General features: G+C 46.3%; 1 protein-coding gene across 2 annotated transcripts in view; it reads left to right on the top strand.

The window, feature by feature from the left end:
• The window catches only part of CC2D1A (coiled-coil and C2 domain containing 1A), a 203,486-nt gene that overhangs the window by 27,821 nt on the left and 150,243 nt on the right, over positions 1-25,422 (top strand). For both annotated transcript variants that reach the window (XM_085600484.1, XM_085600483.1), the window contains 6 exons: positions 1,256-1,380; positions 1,693-1,765; positions 5,927-6,028; positions 6,127-6,257; positions 7,551-7,623; positions 22,452-22,588. In XM_085600484.1, the coding sequence (XP_085456610.1) occupies positions 1,256-1,380; positions 1,693-1,765; positions 5,927-6,028; positions 6,127-6,257; positions 7,551-7,623; positions 22,452-22,588 (641 nt within the window). The remainder of the gene's footprint in view (positions 1-1,255; positions 1,381-1,692; positions 1,766-5,926; positions 6,029-6,126; positions 6,258-7,550; positions 7,624-22,451; positions 22,589-25,422) is intronic.

The raw sequence follows: 25,422 nt of genomic DNA, 5'->3' as shown, positions 1-25,422 counted from the left end.
TCACACAGATGGTGAAAATGCCAGCAGGACCTGAAGTTCGCAGGGCTGATGACTTAATTAGAAGACGGATGTGAATTTTCTCATACCTAAGCACTGTATTATGTTGATACCTGCCAAAGGCAGTATGGGACACCCTCCAGTCGGTGCTTCCAGTGCTAGGGTCTCCTTTCTCCATTCTAAGGCGTAGTTGCTATTGGACTCAACAGACCCTCTTACTGTTACTTTCTGTTCGTTTACCTGGCATAGTTTTAGTTAATCAGGCAGCCAAACATAATCACCTTTTATGCATGTTCCTTCAAATCTTGGTGAGTATGCCTTCCTGAATGTCACAAGTCAAATCTCCCTTCATGGTTTATAGACAGTCTTAGCAGGTCTGCCTCCTTTTGTGTTATGATAAGCTTGCCACATACGTAACTGTAAAATTCTCTCCTCTAGTAACTGCATGCTCTAACATACACAGTAATCGGCCAGGCCTTCCTGTCTTTGTGTTGTTCAGCAGTCGTCTTGGATGTGCCTGTTGATTGTGAACACTTCTCACCATGGGAATTTAAAGATTTGCTTTTCTGACAAAGTTAAACATCAGCATACCAAACCAGACACCCTCTGCAGCAGGAACTAGGAAAGGTAATTTCATCCTGAATAGTTAATTATAAGGGCAAGCAAGCATCTGGAAAAATGTTGCCTTTTAGTGCTCATGTTCTTCAGAGATAACTTTGAACCGTGATGCCCACTTGGAAGACCAGAGTGGGAAATGCACATAAAATTTGGGATTGATTTGGGTCTCAGCAAGAGGAAGTGCTGAATGAGTAAAGAGCTAATTTTCAGACCCACTGATCAGTTACCAGTTAACAAATCAAAGTGATGTCATGCATCACGTTCAGTTTAGCCAACAGAGTCCATCTGTAGTCCCAAGTCCTAGGCCTACAGAAACCATGTCAGTTCATCTGTGTGCCTAATATGTCAAACAGTCCATATGCAACAGAGATTGGAAAATAAAACCATTCTTCGGGTAATTTGCTAGTCTGCAAAGTCATTCACTCATTGCCTGACATAATTGTTTGGCATGTAGTACTGTCACTAAGCTGTATATATTGAACATCTTTAGACACAAAATACCACGTTTGGGTTTCAGGTACATTTGAACCACAGGCAGGCTGATTCAGCTTGTGATGTTGCTGCTCAGACAGTCATAAAGTAACAGAAAGCAGCTCAATAAAGGGTAGGTCTCTTATACACATGTTCTTATTTTCTTTAGGTTCTCAGGACTCTAGCACAAAGGCCCTCCTTTTAGGGAGGCAACGTGAGTACAAACTGGCAGCGCTGAATGCCAAGCAGAAGGGTGACACAGAAATGGCAACTCAGTACTATCGCATTGCAAAGGTGAGTGTGTCTGGGAAGAGCACCCATGCCTTATTAAAAGTATATTTCCCTGCACTCCATCTGAAAGCCAGGGGGAAGAAGATCAACTTTTGTCCTGCATGCCGGAAAGCAGCACCTCGTTTCACCTTGGTACCACGGTCTACTCCATTCAGTTTGATGTAACCATATACATCAGCCTTGCTGTATCTGTCTGAATGGGTTATCCAATCCTCCCCAGTGTTAGAGTTCATTAATGCCCCTTCGTCACTACTTGGTTACACCCACATACTTTGTTGTTCGTTTTTGATGCCTGTGCATCTTGTACTCCTTCAGGGCATGGATTCCATCTTAACAGCACTTGAACAAGGAGAGACTGTGGATCTGGGCAGCGTGCCTCCTCCGCCAGGTAAAGGGTGAAATCTAGATTAATGTGAGGTACTCTCATGCTGTCCAAGCAAATACAGTTTTGTACAGTGGATCAGGTGTACTGTCACTTTCACAACTCCACACCTTCTTTGTTAACCTGCCCCTTTCATGCCCTCTCTGCCATGCTCTTTGTGTCACAATCCCTATGTAAAACTTTCAGTATCTCTCCATCCCAATGCCACATCATTTTGGCCACAGCCTACATGCTACAAAGTGTCCTGTAAACGCCTGTCCTTTTTCAGTCCTGCCACATTCTCCTGGCCATGGGCTTGGAAACAGAATTACACCACTGTTTGGCCTTTCATCTCTCACTATAGTTCCTCTTCCTTTATAGCATGTATAATTAACACAATGTCGGTCTAATTAGCTTGCCTGACTGACCCTGTGGATAGTCTTCTTAGATGTATGTTTTTGTAGCACCGATGCTACCCAACTGTTTGTCTTACTTGGATGTATATCATTCTTTGCTGTAAATATACTTTCTGACTATTTTGAATCTATTATTTCTTGAAGGGGTACATCTAGTCCACCTATCTTGGGTTTCTTTTTTGCAGAAGGTACACCTAGCCTGCATAACTGCCTATGCTTGTTCTGTTCCTAAAATTTGTGTTAAAATCTCTTACCATTTTAAGGTCTCTCTGAGCCAGCGCATGCGCTGCTCTGCGAGACATGTAGTCTATGGGTTTTCGAAGTGCTGGCACAGGCTTTTGGTGGCCTAAAGCTTGCGTGCATGCGAGCGTGCACGCGCGCAGCCGCCATCTGTCTTTCTTCCACCGCGCTTGATCGCGATCACTTTCACTTTCGTGGCCCGCGCGGCCGTGTCACTTTCACAGCCGCGCGGCTGGTTTACCATGTCCCTCTACCTTGTATGTTTTTTCCTTCTCGCGTGCTTGTTTAATTAAAGTGTGCCCGACAGTTCATATCAACGAGGGCTTAACTTGCCTTATCGCTTACAGCGAAGGGGGCGGGGGTGGTGGTTGGGGGCTGCCCCTACCTTCAAGGATATTTTCTTTTATTTGATTTCGAGTGCCACAGCAAGCTGTTATGTCATTTAATCTGATCCGTTTCAATACTTTAATGAATGTAATAGTTAATATTTATGTGTCGCTATTCTGTTCTGCAGGCAGTCTCAGAACGCTGCAATATGTATGGAGCGCAGTCACCGTGCTTTTGACACCTCGGCTGTGTTTGCAAGCAGTCAATAGGGTTTCTGTTGCTGACGCTCGTAAACGGAAAAAAAGTATATTTATAAATTGTCTCTAAACGTTCCAACCTTTCTTCCGAGTTGGAGGGCCATATGGAGATAGTTTCAGATGGTAGAGCTGTCTAAAGTGGCACGACTTCCCGCCAAAACTTTGGACCGTGCAATGCGCATGCGCCCTGATAGTGTGTAGTGGAGCCAGCCTGCATCCTGTTCCAGTCTTTTTAGGCAAATTCATTCAACAGTTAATTAAACAACAGTAAAAACAGCAAGAAGAACCAACCTGAATCTTCTTTATGCACTCGGGCTGCGTAAAGGCACCCAAGGGTGCTACCAATAATCTTTTCGAACATTTGTATTTGAAGCACACAAAAAATAAGACCATTTGCCTGTTTTGTTCTGAAGAAGTTGGGTATTTTCGCTGCCTTTTTAGACTGACAGAATTATAAATGTGTTAATATCTGTGGTACTTCATGGTAATGAAGAGCTTTGTAATTCTCGTAATCAGATTCAAAAAGAGAGTCTGAGAGGACGGTAAGGAGCGCTAGGTCGCACTGTATAGTAAGTTGAAATGCATGTATGTGAAATTGTAGATTTGTCTTTCAGGGAAATCGACTTCTTGTGACATCTTCATCCTCAGTTTTGTGAACTCAACACTCTTCCCCTTTTCTGTGACAGTTTGGCCTCTTTAATCCTCCTCCTCTGTGTATGTGGCAGTCCTTGCTACCGCCTCTCCCTCTTTGCCCCTTCTTCTGTGTGTGTCATTTCATGCACTTCTTTTGCCATAGCGGCCAAGGTTCCCAGGCCCATGCGTGAAGCGCTGTCTGACCCAGGTGTTTTCTTTGAATTGTGGGACTTGTAGTCCTATTCCATCCACCCACCACTCCCGGCCACATCTTGCGTTGTCCCAGTTAAAGTATGTGTTCACCTGGGCACGTGCTCGCCGCAGTTTGTTTCTTTAAGTACGCCTCAACTCACCTACGTTTGTAGATCAGAGCAGGTTTCTTTGCCTGGAGCAGACAAACCCGTCCCGCCACCGGAAATAGGGCTGAAGACACTGAACAAGGCCAGCCCAAGAGGGCCCGAGTCGTCCACCTTGGGCCCAGATGCGGTGCAAGACAAAGCTGCTCTATAATAACCTCTCTCGGCTTTTCTAATGATGCCTTGCCGGTGCCGGGTGCCTTGCCAAGGTCAGGTCCGGACCTTTCTAAGTAAACACCTATCAAGGGATCATTAGCACATCATTGCTGCTAGACTGAGGCATTAACTTGTCACTCGCCTAGGCCCCCTCCAAGCCTTCCCGCTCCGCCGCTCGTGCCAAGCTCTTGCGTGCTCTCACTGTCGCCAGCAGCAACATTTGTTCTTATTTTGGCTTTAGGCGCTAACAGTAGGCTTATGTGCAGACTGTAAAGATCAAAAAAGAAACACAAATCATGACCAGCGAATAGCCGTAAATTCAGTCACACAGATCGCTCATTTTTAGAACCCAGCATCACGGTCAGTAGAGACGGTGACAAGAAGAAGCTGAGGTTTGCAGGGAGGCGACTTGCGGCCAGGTTCACTTCAAGCGTAGTCTCTCTCTCCCAATGTTTCCACTGCCCTCCAGACTTCCTCTCCTGTTTTACTATTGCCGTTGTTTGCAGTTTCTCCATCATCTCTCCCCTATAGTATTCCATTGTTCTCACTATTTCTGTCTCTCGTATCTTTTCCCCCGTCCCTCTATTTTATCTTTTATTCTTTGCCTTACATCCAGGTCTCTCTTCCTTGTCCTCCCGCCATTTTCCTACCTCTATTTCCAGTCTCAAATGATTGCTCCTCAATAGACAGCTAACTCTCCTCAGTTTCGCCTTCTTACTCACCCGCTCCTCCATTCTCGTCATTCCCCCCTCCTTATCACATTCGATTTCCTATTGACCCTCCCTTTTAATATTTAATTTTCTTCTTTTCCTGCTGCTGCTTTTCTTTCCCTTAAAATGTTTTAACTTTGTACCACTCTTCCTCTTTCACTCCGCATCTCACTGTTTTCCTCATCTGACTATTGTAGTCTTGTTTTTCTCCTATCCTTTTTATTCTTCTCCTTTCATCCCCACATTCTTTTCCTCACAACTTCATTCTCTCTCCCTTTTTGTCTTTCCCTTTTACTCACCCTCTTGCACTCTCCCCTTCAAAGACTTTTTCTCCTCACGTATTCCATGTCTCACCTACATTAACCTCCCTATTTTCGATGAACATCATACATTTTTTCAAAAGTAAATATTATTTTTTTAGTAAGTGCTTAAGTCTGTGGTTGCTTGTTTTTAAATCACTCGCAAATTTGTCAGTCAAGACACCTAAGTCTAAGACGAAGTGATTTGCACAAGTTCAAGCAATTTGGTCAAATCGGGAACCCAGGAATAAGGCCCAGGACGCTTCCTTCCAACAAGCATTGGCATAGCCAACAGGTCTCGCCTTTGGGACCTTATAAGTGTTTAACCATGCAACAGTTAATGTTGTTGCACCAAGGATATTGTGCTGCATAGCTAAATATTTATAAGGTCCCAAAAGCGAGACCTATTGGCTATGCCAAGGCTTGTTAGAAATGTAAAGAGGATTTTGTTAGGTGTGTTTTTTTTTACTCTCCAGCGCATAATCAAACAATCTCTTCTTTTATTATTTCCCTCTGTGAACTGTTAAGTTGTAATGACATCTGGGTTTTACAGTGGCGCAAATAACTGATTCACAAAGATTATATATTTTTATTTGTATGTAATTGCAGGACAGTTGGTCATGACGATTAATAGGGTTTATTCTAGATTCAGAGTGAGTTATTCCAATATGAATGAATATAACATCTAGGAACCAGTTATTTGTGCCTAGATTAAACTTTACATTGGTTGCATATCTCATACAATTTTGCCTGTGGTGAGTGATTGTTTCCATCTCTTTCTCGGCTTTTCCCAGATCAGCTCCCAAAGCAGAAATTATCACCATCTCCACAGCACTTAGTTCCAAGCCCTACAGCAGTGATTCCAGCTGGAAGTGCAGCACCTCCAGGTGTCTCAGGTAGGAGCGCTTTTGACAGAGAAATGAGTGAGGTGCTACAGCACAAACCTCTTCTGGGAATCTTATCCTGATTATAAGCTCTCTTCTGTTCCTCTCAGGAATTCCCCCGCCTCCCAGGGACATGTTAGAGGCCATGCAGCAGAGGATGGACAGATACAAAACTGCAGCTGCCCAGGCCAAAGAGAAGGGTGATGACCGCAAGGCACGAATGCACGAGCGCATTGTGAAGGTGAGGAATTGCAGCCATTACCTCATCTGAGACAGCAGAAGTCTAGAAACTTGTCTGAGGTGGCAGTAGTAGGGGCAAATAATAGATTGAAGAGTTTAAGTGTGAAAACTCAGATAAGAACACAATAAGCATGTAAATCATCTGACGAGCAAACGCAATAGCCACATACCTCACCTGGGAGAACAGTGGAATACAACCTTACATTAAGCAAAAGAATTAGGCTAGATAACCTACTGGGACAGGTAATATATTTTAGCGTTCAGTGAACAGGTAACTTTTCCAAAGAGTGAGGTAAAGCATGTAACTCCCTGGATGGAGAAGGGAGGGTAACCCCCCTGTAAAGCAAATCAGTCAGGAGCCTCACCTGTGATGACACACGACTCCCCTTCTTTCTACTGATTCTACTTTCTTTTCTGGTATGCCAATTGCAGGTATCCTGGTACCTCGTTTGTAAGGCCTTTCATTAGGAGAAATTCTCTGTCTCTCTTCTGGCATTTGAACTCTACCTTTCCCAAGAATATATTGCTGATTTGGGCCAAAGGCTACATATTTTGGGGCATTGTTCCACTGCTCCCATTGGCATATCAAAGTTCTGCGCAACAGGAATTTAAACATTATTTGATGGATTTAACAACAGTATAAAACTGTTATTAGTCCTCTGAGTCTCCCCTTCAAAAAGTATTGCAGATGGGTTAACACTTAATGGTGCTATTTTCAAATTACTTCCTTGACCCACCTGCTTTCATGCCTTCAAGCTGGCTCTGATAATACTACTAGTAGTGTTCAGTGGGCCCATGCATGAGTCTGTGCATCCAATTTAAGCACTGCAACCACCTGGAGTTTTGACTTATTTTGCCGCATTGCTTGCAATGATATTCTAATTTGGCCTTCTAGTTCACGCAGCCCGAGGCAAATGAGGCCATTTTAATCTATGGTGAACCACCAAAGCCTAGCACCTGGCCTGGCTTCAGCCACTCCTAACCTCGTGCTGACAAAAACACTACAAGTTCCCAACTAAGTGATCCGCTCCTGCAGCACACTTCCAACATTAACAACCCACAAATTTTAGAACAAGCGATCAAAGAGATCATTAAAAAGATTATATGCCGAAAAGGTGAGAATACAATTGTGATGATGCTCGGTGAAAGTTTGAGTTCAGGACCAGTGTATCAGAAGTCCACCGGTTCCTCCCTTTATATTTTGGGGTAGTATCTTATTGCCTAGCACTCGGAGTGAGGAATATAGAACAGCAGACTGCGAAAGCTTTTCATACTGCATCATTGTCTCTTTCAGCAATACCAGGATGCCATCCGTTCCCATAAGGCAGGGAAAACTGTTGACTTTTCTGAGCTCCCAGTGCCACCTGGTAAGCTACAATAAACTCTAAAGAAAATTAAAAACACAGTTAGTTTGTCTTTGGTTGTTCAACCTGAATGGAGCTTCTTATTTGCTATGTTTATTGAGTGTACGTGTATGTGGTGTGCGAAAACCCAGAGGAAATATATGGTTGATATCTATATCCTGTAGGTAAGCCAATGACAGTGGTGAGGACAGGAAAGGGAATTAGAAGCTAGATTAAAGAGGGCACTGTGCATGTATAGGTCCTTGCTGATCTGACCATGTGGAACCACTTAATTTGTTTGTTCATTTGGTTCCCACTCTGTTGTGATGTTCTTATAGGTTGTTTTTAGGCCTCGCCGGAGACAGCGCATGCGCTGTCGTTTGCAAGATATTCTGTTCACTTGCAGGAATCTTAGAGGCCTGTTGTTTACCATTCGTTGGCTTTACCGTTACTCTAATTTGTGTGCTTTTATTTGGTCAGGTCGTGCTGGCTTCCATTCCTCTTCTTTTGTTCAACCCTCTCCTCAAGCATGGCCTAATTACTGCTTCCTTGCCCAGTGTCTTTTCACTTCTTGATCTTTGGAGCTACTTTTCTCTTGTTGTGGAAGCACTCCATGCTTGTGTTTGTTCTGTCGGCCCGTCTCGCTGTCCGTTGCTTTACCTACCCCTCCCACTGTCCATCGTGATGCTTGCCCACTCTCCTCCCATTGTCCATCGTGTTGCTTGCCCCTCCTACCCCCTCCTCCTGCTGTCCATCGTGTTCCTTGCCTTCCCTACTCCCGCTGTTCACGTTGACCCCACCCCCAACCACTTTAAAAAAAAGCTATGACCTGGCCAGAGCAGACTGCACCATAGCGCTTTTTTTTTAGGGCTCGCTGAGTCAGCGCGCATGCGCTGCTCGGAGAGACTTTTGTAAGGGCTTTAAAACATGCTACCGCCGGCTACAGCTAGCAGTGCGTGTGCGCTTCAGCAGAGGCGCCATATGGCGTGATTACTGCTGCGCGCGCACCACTCGCGCACATGCATTGCAAGCTGTGGCCGGCGGTAGCATTTTTAGCTTGCTAATCGCGGCACCGGTGCTTTACTTTTAACATTAAAAGTAAAGCCCCGGTGCCGCGATTATAGCAAAAGTAAAGAAATAGAAACAAACATCTATTTCTTTACTTTTGCTATAATCGCGGCACCCGCGCTTTGCTTTTAATGTTAAAAGTAAAGCACCGGTGCCGCGATTAGAAAGAAAACAACCATTGGCGTAGACAATAGGTCTCGCCTTTGGGACCTTATAAGTGTTTAGCCATGCAACAGTTGCATAACTGAATACTTATAAGGTCCCAAAAGCGAAACCTATTGGCTATGCCAATGCTTGTTACTTTCAGCCATGCTGCTGTGGAACATGGCTGAAAAAACATTGACAAAGCCCTCTCAATTTGCAGGAGTTATTGGCTTTGTCAGTACCTGAAGGGCTTTCCTGTCACCGTAAATCTACGTTTATGAGAAACTTAGCTGTGCAGCTACGCATGTACTTCTTGTTGAAGCCACCCCTTTCTCTCAAGACCTGACTTTGTTGTATTCCGCTTTAGGTGTCCGTATATAGGTTTTCATGATACTTGTCCTTATATAGGCACAATTCGCATTGCCCTTATATAGGCATAAGATCCCAGTCCTTATTTAGGCATTAGCCATGCTATCCAAATACTGGCTTGGTCACCTACATCCGTAAACCCCAACGTCACAACGAGTTCTTAGAAATCAGACATTTAAGCTCTTGGAAGTTCCCCTAGCACAGGATTATTGAATTCTCCAAGAACTCATTTATTATGCATGAACCGCTATTCCTTAAGGGTTTATTCCTGACGTCTTCCTCTGCCTGACTTTACGTCAATGCTAACATTCCAAGGCACCTACCGGGTATAAATATACCTTCCCTTGCCCAAGCAAGTAGGAGGAGACCTCGACTTTAGAAGAGCCCGTGTCCCGGCCGGACGCACTGACAAGAGACGCTGTCATCCCTGCTTGCAGAGAATCCAGCTTCCAGTGTTCTGACTCCCTTCGCGGGGTGTTAGAGTTCGAGACCCGGAAAGAGATTCCCACCTCTCTCATTCTCAAGGTATGGAGCTGACTAGAACCTAGAGGGACTCTTGGCATACTAAACTTAGCACACCATACTATAGCCTACCATACTATAGAATACATCATCTACTTCTTACCTTGCACTACACTTAGGTTAGGTACACTGGGGTAGAACTAGTTAGAGAAGCATTTTATGAGTACTTGCATTTTTAGCTCGTTATTTATTATATGAATATATGTGTCATAGCTAAAAGATAATGCTAGCGCAGTATTATTTCTTTCTACTGCTTACGCTGTACATAATATATCTCGCATACTGTCTTGTGATTGTAACAGCTCATATCTCTTACACGAGAAACAAGACTGTTCAATAAATTATTTTATTGAAACGCCCGTCTATTCTTTCTGTGTAACTCTGAAGAAACTAAGCATGCACGATTAGCTGAATGAAACTGTTATCTGTTGTTTCCACGATTCTGAGAGTGTTCCGATTCTAAAGGGAAACAAAGTTGTCATGTTTATGCAGTTGCCAGAAACTAATTCCTTCTTGTTTACAAGGAGTTTCTAGTGGCCTCTGAGTTAGCTGGTACAAATTAATTAAGTTTAATATACTCGATAGGGGCATACTGACCTCAGTCCTATGCCAAATCTATAGGGTATATTATTCCAATGCGCAGAGCCTATTAGGGAAATAGGAACTACACTACAATATGGCACAAAGGTTAATCACTCCTTTTGCTTCTATCGATTTGTTCTAAAACTTTAATTTTTAATTTGAACATAACAGTTCCTTACAACCCCTGCTTTGCCTTGTGTCAGTAAGTGTGTTTTCCTGAAAGCTTTAGTTGAGTTAGCACTAAAAGTCAGTTTGTTAAATTCTGATGCACAGTGATGTCTTTGACATAAAAGCAATGTTACTTTGTGTTTGGAATGTGGATTTATTTCCTTTCACAGTTTTTAGGTCTCGCTAGCGTTGCTGCGCACATGCGCAGCTCGCTCGGCGAGATTTAATGATTTTGAGGAGTTTTAGTAAAGGGCTTTAAGCCCCTCCCCTCTTTTCCATTGGGTGGCGTCACCGTTTATGCTAAACTGTGGCCAGCCATTGGAAAAGAGCTTTGGATGTTGCCTGCCTTTGGCTTTTTCAGACTGCCCACTTGGACGGGCTCACCTGCTTTCCGTGGGTTGCAAAAAGTTTCTTATTTTTATGGGGCCATGTGTTTGAAACACATGGCCCCATAAAGACAAGAAATCCTCATGCTCCTGCTGCAGCGCGGTCCAGTCTGGATGGGCCGTCTCAAAAGGAGACATGGCACCGCATGTTTATTTTTGCATCGTGGTTAAAGTGAAAGCGCGATGCAAAAATAAACATCGGCTGACTGGCGAGCGCTTGTCCTTTATTGTAATATGCACAAAACGTATTATCTTTTGGACACGTGACGGAAACGGTAATAAAGCAGGGAAGGAATGGAATGCCTCCATCCCCCCTCCCCCCTCTAGGATATTTACAATTACATATGTAAATCAAGAGTAAGGTTTGCGCACAAGGAGCAGCTATTTATTTACAATGGACATCGGTAGCTGCATCCAAACACGACTGTACCATGCAGGTTTAATTTCGTTTCTCGGGCTTGTCTCAGAGACCTGCACAACCTGTCGCATCTGAGACGCCATTGGGCAATGCACTCGGACCTGCCCTCTAATTTCAGCCTGCTGGGTTGTGACACTGGAGCGCTTGCAGCAGCGCTGTAATTGCGGACCGGGGGAGGGAGCGCTGCGCACACGGGAGAAGACTTCTTGCTTCTTTGCTGAGGGGTGAGTACTTTCGCATTGGTTACACAAGAACGTGTTTTCGTGGGGTGTGTTGGTAGCTATTTACACAGAACTCTTGTTGATGCCCCCAGTCTCCCTGGCGAGTGCGCACTCATACACATCTACTTTCGCTTTGGTGTAAGTAAGTGCACGTTTCCCTCTAGGGTTCCTATTACATCTTTATTTGTAGTCCGGGACCTCTGCCAGCTTGTTCTCAGATCCCACAGTGTGGCTACTCCGCCCTTCTCATCCCCCTTTTATGCACAGGCGTGCTTTCTATTGTGTCTGCATCCGAGAAGAGGATGCTTGTCTCAGATTGCAACTTATGAAAGTTGAGGTCGTTTCATTTTAACGAGAGCCGTGACTTCCTTTTTGGTACGTGCATTTTCAGCACGCTATATATGGCTACTGTGTACTTCTTGTTTTGAGAGGTGCAGCCGAGTTAAGGCATGGGTTTGCTTGTTTTCTCGATACCATTAGGTAGTTGAAAGGGGAGGGCTTATGGGGAGTGCATGCTTTCAGTCATATTATGGATGTTTTGTTAATGCTGTCGCCAAGCAAGCAAGCTATTGTCTGTCACGAACTAAACATGACATGTCATTACGTAGTTTTTTTATAAATATTAACTATTTGATTTGAATAACTATCCATTCATCTTCTGGAGGAAGTGACACAACTTGCGTCTTTTAATATTTTTGTCGTTCTGTTGTGTTCTTAAGTCAACGATACTGAGCACGCCCCCTATTCTTTCCTTCTTAGTAGGACAGACCTTTGAGCCACACGGGTGATTGCCGCAACCACGATGTAAATGTCACTCGACACGGGAAGAATGTAAAGGGAGCTCTTATCAACTGACATGCTTTTGTTTTGGTTATATTGTCCCTGTCATGCGTGCTGCTCTTCCTGGCTGAAGTGCCTTGGCTCAGTTGTAAATATAGGTTCTTGGAATATGCGCTTGTTTTTTGGGGCAACGATTGATTTTTCTTCGGTAATTCCAGTTAGAACTTTTAATGACCGTAAATGATTACAACATGGCCCGAGCCCCAAAAACATAATATTACATTCAACCAGGGTTATTATCATTTTACTCAATAGCACGTTGGATACTTGATTCGTAGTCTTGCTTTCATGTTGCATCCTTGAGCCGCTTTACTGTAATGGTTTCAATTGATATTGTTTTTACTTAACCAATATAAACGTATAGTTTTTCACTGCATGTAGTCCAACGCCAAACGACCCACACGTAACTGGATTTTACAGAAACCCTTTCTAACTGGGCAATTCAATTTAATAAGCGTCTTGCAAGTAGCACGGGATAAATTAAGGCCATGTCCTTTTAAGTGGGTGTTATTTTCTCAACACGAAGACTGATTGAAGTCCACGGAATATGCTCTTTCTGAGAGTGAATGTAACCGAAGACGGAAATACGTGGTTAGAGGTCACAAATGCTGCTGCCTTTGTTACGATGCACGCACTCCTTTTCTGCTGTGTTGCAATCAAAACTTCTTAAGTAAATATTATTGAAAGGGGATATGGCTCAGGTTGACTTATTTGCAGCATTTCTGAAAAGTTGTCTGGTTTCACATTAACTGATGCAGAGAAACGAATAGCATTTTTTTTTTGTGACATGAAGAAAATCTTTTTATTGACACTTAAAATGAAACAGCGTTTCCCTTCTGTGTTTTTTTTCGTTTGTCTCGTCGGTGCAGTATCACATCCTCTAGAGCCAGAGAGCCAGGTCAACAGAGCCGCTGTAGAGCCAGAGAACAGGGTCTGCAGAGCTGCTCTAGAGCCAGAGAAGCAGGTCAGCAGAACCGCTATAGAGCCAGAGAACCAGGTCAGCAGAGCCGCTGTAGATCCAGAGAACCAGGTCAGCAAGCTGCTGTAGAGCCAGAAAACCAGGTCAGCAGAGCTGCTGTAGAGCCAGAGAACCAGGTCAGCAGAGCCGCTCTAGAGTCAGAGAATCAGGTTATCAGAGCTGCTGTAGAACCAGAGAACCAGGTCAGAACAGGTGCTGCAGGGACTGGAGAGGTACAAACGTAGTCAGATGCAGAAGAGGTGCAATGACGCAGCGTAATATGGCACATTCTGTCGCAATATTTTGCCATTTTACAACACAGAAGTACTGTCTGGGCAAACGTTTCTCCTCATTAGCAGCACTCTAACACCCGAATACAGCAGTCAGCAATTAATTGGTGACAGTTAATCTTTGCAAAGCGTCTGTACCCCCGGGGGACCACGGCTGATGCTTTTTAAAGCCTCTTTTGATCCATCGGAGCTAGAATCAATGTTTGTAACTGACTCAAAAGATCTGAATCATGCGGCAAGTGTGGAAAATATGTAAATACTCAGAGAACGCAGTGGCCACAATATTGCGTTATTCCAGTGGTCCTTCCTGCCTATGAGCAAAGACTTGTAGTGTGATGGCCTTGATTTACTGACTGTGTTGTAAATCCATGGAACTGTCCCCCAGAAGAATTTTTGGGAAAAAAATAACATCAAAGTACTGATTCTGTGATACTGATAAAGTCAGGGTAAAAGTGGAGGCCATGCAAGGTCACTGAAGACAGGAAGGAATGGGCAGTTCTGGACAGCATTGTCATTCTCCAGGTAGGAATTCCCATGCAGGGCAGCGCCAAGTAGCTGAAATGAAACAAGCATTTGCAATGCAATAGGTCTCACATTTACGCAAGTTGAAGCTATTGGCATTGTAAATGACAATGTCTTTTATTTGTTTGAAAAACCCAAACAAAAATAAAAGGCATTGTCATTTACAATGCCAATAGCATAAACTCACGTAAATGCGAGACCTATTGCATTGAAAATGCAATAGATCTCGCCTTTGATTAAGTTAAAGCCATTTGCTTTGGTATATAATACCATTAGCAAAGCAAATGGCTTTACCTTAATCAAAGGCGAGAACTATTGCATTTTCAATGCTTGTTTTTTATTCAAGCCGACATAATGAAACAAGTTATTTAATCTCTTTGAATTTATGTGCAGGAACATGTGCCTTAGATATGAATTCTATGTGCCACCTAGAGGCGAATTGTCGCATGTCGTAGTTTTTTGTAAAGCAAATTGAACGTGGGTTTGAAATCTTTTTTTTTTGGTATTTGATTATCTTCTTTGTCACACCCTAGAATACTGTATTCTTTTAAAACCAAATAACTACTTACTACACCTAAATATTGGTCAAATTTGCCAGGTTGTGACTCCAACCGGTAAGGCTGCTATTACAGCTTCCAAAGTATTGAGAAGCAACCACGTTCCATAGTTTTGTGTCTACAGTGCTGCCCACCACAAAACCCACTGTCCGTCGTGTTGTTTGCCCCATCCTGCTGTCTTCTGTATTGCTTGCCCCGTCCTCCCACTGCCCGTTGTGCTGCTTGCCTCCTTCTGCTGTCTATTTGTTGTGGTGCTTGCCCCCTCCTGCCCTCCTCACACTTTTCTTTGTGTACCTTGCCGCCTCCTGCCTCATTATATCGTTTTATAAAAATCTTTTTTGCTTTGAGCTGTGGTGCCCTGATATGTTGTTGATTACCCCAGTTGTTGCTTGCCCCTCCTGCCCTTTCGTCTTTTGTAATTGTTTGATCACTCCTGAGTTGTCAGTTGCCTGCCCAGTAGTCTCGCACTGCTTCTTACCCACTCCCTTCCTCCTGCCTTGTGTTTTTGATTGCCCCCTGCTAACTTACCACGTTGATGCTTACCCCCACCCATCCCAACCGAAAAAAAACACTGACAAAGTAGTAGATCTTGCCTACGCAAGAGATATTTAGCTTTGTCAATTTGTGGCGTGCAGCATGGCTGAAAGTTTAAAAAAAAAACATAACAAAAAACGAGATATGATGCAGCCGGGGCTGACCACATCATACCAGTTTAAGCAAATCTTTCAGTCATTTGCACAACTGCCATGCTGCTGTACAGTATGGCGAAAAAACTTTGACCAAGCCAAAAAACTCTCACTTAGGAGAGAACAGTTGGCTTTGCCAATGCTTGTTCTGGATTAAAATTTGTCTTTGTTTACTGGCATTCCAGCTACTCATCCATTGATTTTTGAGTTTTCCTGTAGGTTGTATATGATGAGAATTTTTCAAGTGGTTTTAGTATTTGGTTAGGGTTTCTGTTTGTTTCATGTATGTAAAGAGGTTTCCAAATCATTATATGTAGTTTAGATTCCTATTGGTTCTTGTATGTGACAAGGATTTCAAGTCGTTGTTTTCATGTCGTTATGAATCCCAAATTATTTTCATATTGTTTGGATTCCCAATTAGCTGCCTGTATAAATAAATAAATGGAGATTTCCTGTCAGTTTATGGAATAAGGTTTGAATTTTGTTTACGAATTGAGGTCTAGAGATGGTTAGTTGTATCTCGCAATACTTCCCATTGGTAGGTTGTATTGGAAAAATTGCAATTTGTTGATTGTGAGGATTAGCATTCCCATTGACTGGCTTTGCCAGACGAGGGATGCAATTTGTACTTTGTCTGCATTTACGGTCAGGTGTATCAGAGGGGTTTACCCATTTTGTGTTTGTGGTAACATGTGTTTGTCCATATGGTCCCTAGTTCCCACTCCCATTGCTTAGGTGGGAGCAAGGAGATTTCTTATCGGTTAGAGGTTGTAATAAGAGGCTGTCCCCCACAAAGAGGTAATTTGTGACTTGGTTTCCCATTAGGTTCTTTGGATGAGGCGTTCTATTGGTTGAATGTGAATGATGGCATATTCTTATTAGACAACTGAATTAATGTATTTCATAACTTTGTTGTGTGTCATGGAACCTCCTGTTGTTTGGCTGTGTTCATTAAGGCCTGCGATCAGATGTTTTTTTTTTGTTTCGTTCAAATTTGCAATGAGCTCTCCAGTTGGCATTTGAATTGAGGTATCGAGTTAGATGTTGGGGTTAGAGACTTCAGTCAAATGTTTTTTTTCGTATGGGCTACAATCATATTTGTGGTGTGCTGACTGTAGTTGGCTGCTTGTGCGGAGCTCTGTTCAGTTTTGGTAACAGGTCTGCAGATGGTGTTTGGGAGGAGACTTCTAGGTGAGTATTTGGAATGAGGACTCTCTCTATTTCTTTTAGAAGAGGGGATCTGAAAGAAACACGTTAGTTAGATTCCTCACCTTAGAATATCCCCAGGCGTCCGACTGGATCCGGAAGATTTTTCGTCAGCAATACCCCTTGCGCGTCGCTAGGCGTCGTCTGCGGCTCCGCGTCCGTCGTCGGCGTCGTGCGCCGGAATGACGTTGTCGGAGTACTTAGACGCCGCCCTCGCGCGCTGACGTCAGTTCTTCTTTTTTCCGCGCCAGTAAGCGCCGATCCGGGAGAGCTACCCATTTTAGTCTTTTTTGACTAAACCCTTTTTGATCCTTGTCAATCGACATCTGGTGCCGGTAGGATGCCTGGGTTCAAGGCTTGCGATGATTGCCATCGACTGATGTCGGTGACCGATCACCACTGCCGGTGCCTCTACTGTTTAGGCCCCGAACACGACGCGGAGTCGTGCTCCGATTGCCAGGCCCTGACTTCGAAAGCTAGGCGGGAGCGGTCCCGCAAGCTTCTCGAGCTTCGCCACTCGGCGTCGTGCGCGATCCCGGTCCAGGAGGTGGTCCAAGGATCGCTCGCGGAGCCGCAGCCGACGCCACCATCGATCGTCGGGCTCCAAGTCGTCGGGTAAGTCCAAACACTCTAAGAAGTCCAAGAGACGACATCGCTCTTCGGACTCCCCTCGCCGGTCGCGCGACTCGGCCGAGGGTCCGGGTGGTTCCACCCCCGCGGCTCCGTCGGAGCCGCAGGCGCCGCGCAAGTCCCCATACCCACCGGTCCCTGGGACTGACGCGACGCCGGCGGAGGTCAGTGCCTTCCTCTCGGCCATGAGGAGGCTGGCCCCGCCGTCGACGCCCGCTGGCGCGCCTTCGGGACCCGCGGACTCGACTGGGCGACCTTGCGGGCCGGCGGCTCCGGCCCCAGCGCCGTCGGAGACTCCGGTCCCGACGCCGCAGGTCCCCGCGGGACCCATGCCTGGGCCCCTGTCGACGCCGGTTGACCTAGTCACGCCTCCTCCGCCGGCGCCGACGCCTGAACCACCGATGCCGCCACAGCCGGCGCAGACGCCAACTCCACCGGCGCCGCCGACGCCGGCACCGACACCACCGGCGCCGCCGACGCCGGCACCGGATGGCGTCGAACCCCAGTTTAGCCCTGTTCCGGACCCGACGCCGTTGCGGCGTCGACCGACGCCGCGTTCGACTCCGCTTGAGACTTATCATCTCTACCGTCCGGCTCCGATCGTTCCTCCTGTTTATCAGGAATCGGATGACGGGGGCGACTGGAGGGGTACGAGGACCCTATGACTGTTCAGTCGCAGCTTCCACAGGACTGGGCAGATGAACTGGGGGAGGCCAGTGGGCTGGACACCTCGCCGGACACTGGATTCACTTCTCCGACGACTGTGGCTTCGGAGGAGGGTGCAGCATTTTCTGTGGAGCTGCGCAAGGCGGCCGCAGCCCTTGGGCTTGAGCTGCCTGCCGTGGCTGTGAGGACTAACATCCTCACTGAGGTGCTTCAAACGGCCGCAAGCTCCACTGAGCCTCTGCTGCCGTTCAATGAGGCCCTCACTGACGTTCTCCAGGGCACCTGGTCCAAGCCCTCCACAGTTCCTCCTGTGGATAGGAACGTTGCCAGGCGCCACCGCCCTGCTCCGGGCGACCCCAGTTTCCTGTCCCAACACCCCACCCCCGAGAGTCTGGTTATCCAGGCCTCTACCTCCCAATCCTCCTTCCCGACCGCTCTGCCGGACCGGGACTCCAAGAGACTCGAGCAGTTTGGCAAGAAACTGTTCTCGTCCCTTAGTTTGGGCCTGCGGTCTTTGAACACTGCATGTCTCTTGGACCGTTATTCCCACCCCCTGTGGGATACGGTGGAGGACGTGCTGCCCCTGTGTCCGGAGGAGGTCCAGACACGTCTTACCCAGGCTTTGGCCGATGGGAGGGATGCAGCACGGCACGCCATACGATGTGGGCTTGACACAACGGACTCACTGGGTAGGGCGATTTCCACCACAGTGGCGCTTAGACGTCACGCCTGGATGCGGTCCACGTCATTTTCCGGGGATGTCCAGAACACCCTCATGGACATGCCTTTTGATGGCGCTCGCCTGTTTGGTGAGAAGGCGGACAGTGCGCTGAACCGCTTTAAGGACTCCCAGGCTACGGCCAAGTCCTTGGGCCTCTCGGCCCCGCGGGCGCACACCTCCGCTTTTCGCCCCTTTCGTGGCCAAGGAAGGGGTGCCTCCTCACGTACGCCTAGCCACCAGCCGCAGACCCAACCTGCGCGCGGACGTGGTTTCCGCCGAGGCGGTTCTGGAGGACGACGCGGTCAGCCCACATCCACCCCGGCAGCATCCGCCTCAAAGCCTTCCTAGTCCAAGCTTTCAGGCCCATTCCACGCCAGTGGGCGGCAGAGTTCGCCATCACCTGCTCCACTGGCTGTCCATTACTTCGTACAGGTGGGTGCTGCATCTCGTCCGAAGGGGCTACTCCCTCCCCTTTTAGACGACCCCTCCAGCCATGCCACCGCAGCACCACTGCATCTCGGGGGATCATTTGAATCTTCTCCACGAGGAAGTTTCGGCCCTCTTGGCCAAGGGGGCCGTCGAGCGCGTTCCGAGCCCAGAAGTAGGTCGTGGTTGTTATTCCCACTACTTTCTGGTTCCCAAGAAGGGCAAAGGGGGCCTACGCCCTATCTTGGACCTCCGGAACGTCAATGCCTTCCTCCGGAAGGAAAGGTTCAAGATGTTAACGTTGGCTCAGGTTCTAGCTGCCCTAGACCCTGGAGACTGGATGGTAGCGTTGGACTTGCAGGACGCATATTTCCACATCCCCGTCCTGCCGGCCCACCGGCGTTACCTGCGGTTCACGGTGGGCCTAGAGCACTTTCAGTTTACCGTGCTCCCCTTCGGTCTAACCAGTGCCCCTCGGGTGTTCATGAAAGTGATGGCGGTGGTCGCAGCTCATCTGCACAGATCAGGGGTTCCAGTCTTCCCCTATTCGACGACTGGTTGTTGAAGGCGGGCTCGCCCCAGACAGTCGTCTCCCACCTCCAGACTACGGCGGATCTCCTGCATTTGCTGGGATTTTCCATCAACGTGCCGAAGTCACACCTGAGTCCCTCTCAGAAGCTCCTCTTCATCGGAGCGGTACTCGATTCGGCGCAGTTCCGGGTCTATCCGCCGGAACAGCGGGTCCGGGATATTCAGGCCCTGATTCCCATCTTTCGGCCTCTATCCTGGGTTTCGGTCAGGCTAGTGTTGCGGCTTCTGGGGCTGATGGCCTCCTGCATCCTACTAGTGCATCATGCCAGGCGGCGCATGCGGGCTCTGCAGTGGGACCTGAAGTTTCAGTGGGCCCAGCATCACGGGAACCTGTCCGACCATGTCTTGATCTCGGAGGGCACTGCGAAACAGTTGCAGTGGTGGCTCACGGACCGCGATTGGGTCACGGGCAGGAGCCTCTCCCTGGCCCCAACCGGAGCATGTCGTAGTGACGGATGCGTCCCTCCTGGGATGGAGTGGCCATATGGGAGAGGCGGAGATCAGAGGCCTCTGGTCTCCGGCGCAGTCTCGTCTCCACATCAACCTGTTGGAGTTGAGAGCGATCCGACTTGCACTGAAAGCCTTCCTTCCCTCTGTCAGGGGAATTGTCGTGCAGGTGTTCACGGACAACACCACCGCCATGTGGTATTGCAACAAACAGGGCGGGGTGGGGTCGTGGACCCTTTGTCAGGAGGCTCTGCGCCTCTGGATGTGGCTGGAACACCAGGGCGTCACCCTAGTGGTTCAACATCTGGCGGGCTCTCTGAACGCCAGAGCAGACGAACTCAGCCGCCGGTGCATGATGGATCACGAATGGCGTCTGAACTCCGAAGTGGCGCAAGGTCTCTTTCAGCAGTGGGGAGAGCCTTGGTTAGATCTATTCGCCACCGAAGAGAACGCGCAATGTCAGCAGTTCTGTGCGTTGGAATTTCCAAGGCGGCACTCGCTCGGCGACGCTTTTCGTCACGAGTGGAGTTGCGGTCTGTTGTACGCCTTTCCGCCTATACCACTTCTCCCCAGAGTGCTGAAGAAGATCAAGCGCGACCGGGCCCAAGTCATCTTGGTGGCTCCGCATTGGGCACGAAGGTACTGGTATCCCGAGCTACTCAGTATGTTGACCGATCCTCCGATACGTCTGCCCCTTCGGGAGGATCTTCTGTCGCAGCAGCAGGGGACGGTCCTCCACCCGAACCTGTCCAGCCTCCACCTCCATGCGTGGAGATTGAGCGGCGGCAGTTGATGCCATTTGACTTGCCTCCTGAAGTCTGTGATATCATTCTGGCAGCCAGGCGTCCCTCCACAAAGACAGTATACGCCTGCCGGTGGAACAAATTTGTGGCATGGTGCACAGCAAAGGCTGTGGATCCCCTTTCCGCCCCTCTTTCTGAGGTTCTCCTCTTTCTTCTTCCTTTGGCCCAGCAGGGCTCTGCCCTGGGCACCTTGAAAGGTTATCTTGCTGCCATTTCTGCCTTCTTAAGGCTTCCTGATCAGCCTTCTCTTTTCAAGTCCCTTGTAGTTACTCGCTTTCTGAAAGGCATTACTCACACGCTTCCACCTGTCCCTTTCGTAATGCCTCAGTGGGACTTGACTCTGGTTCTCACATTTCTAATGTGCGCTCCCTTTGAGCCTCTTCATAATTGTCCTCTTCGTCTGCTGACGCTTAAGATTGCTTTTCTGGTAGCCATCACCTCGGCTAGACGGGTGAGCGAGCTCCAGGCTTTATCTTCAAAGCCTCCTTTTCTCTCTGTTCATCCGGACAAGGTTGTCCTTCGGCCTCGTCCCTCCTTTCTTCCGAAAGTGGTGACTCCATTTCATCTTGGGCAGTCTGTCACCTTGCCCACCTTCTTTCCGCCTCCGCATCCTTCCAAAGAGGAAGAGAGGCTCCACCGTCTGGACCCAAAACGTGCGCTCTCCTTTTATCTGGACCGCACCAAGCACTTCCGGGTGGACGACCAACTTTTTGTTGGATACGTGGGTGCTAAGAAGGGGAAAGCTGTGCACAAACGGACCATCTCTCGGTGGGTCGTTTTGTGCATCAAAATTTGCTATTCATTGGCGAAAAAGGACCCTCCTGTTGGGCTGCGCGCCCATTCTACTCGGGCCACAGCGGCTACTACTGCTTTGGGACGGGGGGTCCCTTTGCAGGACATCTGTCAGGCGGCAACGTGGGCTTGGCTACACACGTTTGCTCGACATTATTGCCTTGACAGCCAAGTCCGGAGGGATGGCTTCTTCGGCCGTTCTGTCCTCCAGGACTTTCTGGTGTGATCTTGGTTCGCAGACCCACCTCCGGGGATGGTATTGCTTGGGTATCTATTCTAAGGTGAGGAATCTAACTAACGTGTTTCTTTCAGATGAACAAGTTACTTACCTTCGGTAACGATGTATCTGTGAGAAACATTAGTTAGTTAGATTCCTCACCGACCCACCCATCCTCCCCGTTCTGCGAACTGACATCTAGGGTTAAGGCTATCCTTTTCAGGGCCCTAGATTTTTTGGCACCAGTGTTGGTCTCTTGCATGGCTCTGCGTTCCTGGCGCGGAAAGCTATGTACAAGAACTGACGTCAGCGCGCGAGGGCGGCGTCTAAGTACTCCGACGTCATTCCGGCGCACGACGCCGACGACGGACGCGGAGCCGCAGACGACGCCTAGCGACGCGCAAGAGGTATTGCTGACGAAAAATCTTCCGGATCCAGTCTGACGCCTGGGGATATTCTAAGGTGAGGAATCTAACTAACTAATGTTTCTTACAGATACATCGTTACCGAAGGTAAGTAACTTGTTCTTTAATTGAATGTTTTGCTTGAGCGTTTATATTGCTTTTTGGTATGATATTTAACAATAGTAAAAATGGCCCCTCATGGATTTTTTTCCCCTCAGGTTTCCCTCCATTGCAGGGCATGGAGCATCCTGCTGGAGATCAGAGCATTGCAGGGGTTCTTGAATCTGCCATGAAGCTAGCAAAGCAGGATGACCACAACGATGATGAAGAGGAGGATGCAGAGGACACGCAAAAGGTCTGGCAGGATTAGGTGACAATTTTCTCTTATCTGTGCAATAGTGCATGCAATGCCAGAGGACAGCCCACAACTACTGCACCATTGGCTGTTAAGTTGAAGCCTACATATTTTTCCAGCTTTTTTCCTCAAACCCATTGGTTTGATATTTGCATGTATTTTCTTTTCTTCACATTTTACTGTCTTTCAGATGCAAATTAATTTTCATGTCATCACAGTATTTACTTTTTTATTTATTTAATGCCTTTTTCTGTTTTTTTTTAGTATGTGCCACAGGTTATTTCTGTCACTTTTTTGTGTTTTTGTTTTTCAGAGGAAATGTTAAGTTTTGCTTTGGTTGATACAGGAATATCTTGAATTGATGCCCTATTTTTGAATATCTGGAATACCCCAGTTACTTTGTGACTTCTTCTGTCATCAGGTTCCTTTCAGAGGACGCAGGGAAGAGAGGAGCAAGTGGGTCACAATCATAGTAGTTGGGTGTGTTTGTCATTGGTGTCCTGGGGTCCATCTTACTGTGGCTCTGCAAACTGGCGCAGGTATGCCTTTTCCACACTTGACTCTCAGGGTAGTGAGGATGAGCAGTCAAATGCTTCTCTGGTAGTTAGTAAGGCGGGCAAGAGCTCAGAACTCAACAGTCAGACAACAGACAGGCACAAAAAAATGGTCTGTTCAAAACTAATGTTTCCCATGATAAGCTACAACCACCGATTTATCTGACCAACCCAGGGCATGAGCAGTAGTTCCCATGTCTGCTATAAGAGCAAACTTTGTGCATCCCTTCAGGTCATAGAACAGGTTCTTGACCTCATCTTACCATGGACATGTCTAAGCCCCAGTCCACATGCTAAATCACCGTGATTTCAGGGCAAAAAAAAAAAAGTCAGTATACTAGTTTCACATGCTGCCCACACATGTTCAACATGCAGGGGACATTCCCGTCCCAACACCCATGCTTACTCTTATCGCTAGTTTTTAGCCCTCTAACTTATTCATTTGATGGCTTGTTGGTGCTAAACAAGCTGTGGGGTGAATGGTTCAGAAGAAAGTACAAAAATAAGGTAAATTGTATTTTGGTCTTCCTGCAAAAGGAACAGAAATGATGGGATAATTGGTCAAACAGATTAAGTCCCCTCTTATAAACCCTTGAACGTTCTCAAAGGACATTTTCGTATTTCTCAAAATAGAGGGACAGATCAGTAGTGGTACATAGCAGAGTAGTTCACATATTGAGGAAACAAGTTTAACCGATCATTAATGATAAATAAACCGGTAATAAAGACAGTACATGTTATTACTCATATGATTCTCTGTAGCATATAGTGATGACGTGTAGAATAATTCATCATTGAGCTGAATCATGCTTACTCGGGGTGGAGATAATTGAGTCAGTAGGTATCTTGTATGACATATCTCTTGCCTATAGTTCTTTTAAATAGCATAGGAAATTCAGTGTATCCTCATTTACAGGCTTCTTTTCCCAAACAGAAGTGGTTTAAGTCTGAGGCTGGTGATATTCTCTATCCATCCTTTTTTCCTGGACCTGCTGCCCCTTCCATTTTTGTTCCTGCATGTAACTTTAAGAATCTGTGGTAGGGATTCTTATGCTGTATTGAAGTCTTGGTTTGAAAGCACTTGCAGTATTTAAACATGCGTGTTTTAAACTGCACATGACATCTCAGAACAGCCTGTTAAATGTGTATATGTTGCTGAAGCAGAGGAAGTGCTGGTCCTGCTAAAAACCTTACAAAAATATGTTTGACATGGTTGTGGCCAGGGAATCGTTTCTGGTTGTGTTACTACTTGAGAGGAGGAATGCTAGTTGAAAAGAATTTCAACGATTGTGGGCACAGTGCTGGCAAGTTAGTGCTAGTTCTTCTATTGTATTGTGGTAAATGCAGTTCACAAAAGTATTTGTACTTACATTTCTTAAGTTGTTGCTGTCAAGTATAACTGTTGTTATTGTTGGGCAACTTGTGACATGTTTTAAGATGGTTGACATTCATCAGTAGAAAGCATTTCCGTTGTAAAGGGTGCACAAGAGAAGAAGTCAGAATCACTAAAATAAGTCCATAGAGTTTCTTTTATTCTTCACAATAATCAAAGTTTGGACATCAGCCAATGCATTTCATTCCATAAGAACTTAATCAGGGCTGAAAACAGTTGACATAAAACAACACATAACTGCCCACAACAATTAAAATTACATACATATACAAAAAAAATATATATACAATACCTTAACATATATCACTACGTTAATAAGTAACCACAGACTATATACACATGACACTGCAATACATAAAAAACGTATATACAAAAGAACCTCTTCATTAGACTAGATCTCGAAAACATAATATCACAGACGATCAACATCAAAAGTGAAAACAGATCTATATAAAAAGATTTTTTTTTAAAGTATTTTTACACATTTAAAACTCCAAGTGTAATTAACTCAAGATTACAAAGGTGAAACAGAAAAAAAGGAAGAAAAGGGAGGGAAACCAAATGATGAAAGTATAATACAAAGGTATATGATAATAAAGAAAGAAAAAAGAAGAAATGGAAAAAGTGACGGAGAATACCAACTAATATTCTCACCTATTAATAATAATGAAAGGTTGTATTCCAAAACGCCTCCAAGTATAAACAAGCACAATTGAAAATAATGACAGAAGGAAACCCCACAATCCTGGGTCATATCAGTCTCATCCAGCCGTGATACTCTGCAAAAATAACAAGGAAATGTATCTCTCAAATATTGGTGACTGGGATAAAAGAGGTCCATATAGGACTGTATAGCTATTGTCAAACCAACAGCATCCTGATCAAAA

This window comes from Triturus cristatus, chromosome 4_2 (genome assembly GCF_964204655.1).
Source record: "Triturus cristatus chromosome 4_2, aTriCri1.1, whole genome shotgun sequence".
NCBI classification, from domain to species: domain Eukaryota; kingdom Metazoa; phylum Chordata; class Amphibia; order Caudata; family Salamandridae; genus Triturus; species Triturus cristatus.
This window is presented reverse-complemented; position numbering and strand designations above follow the sequence as displayed.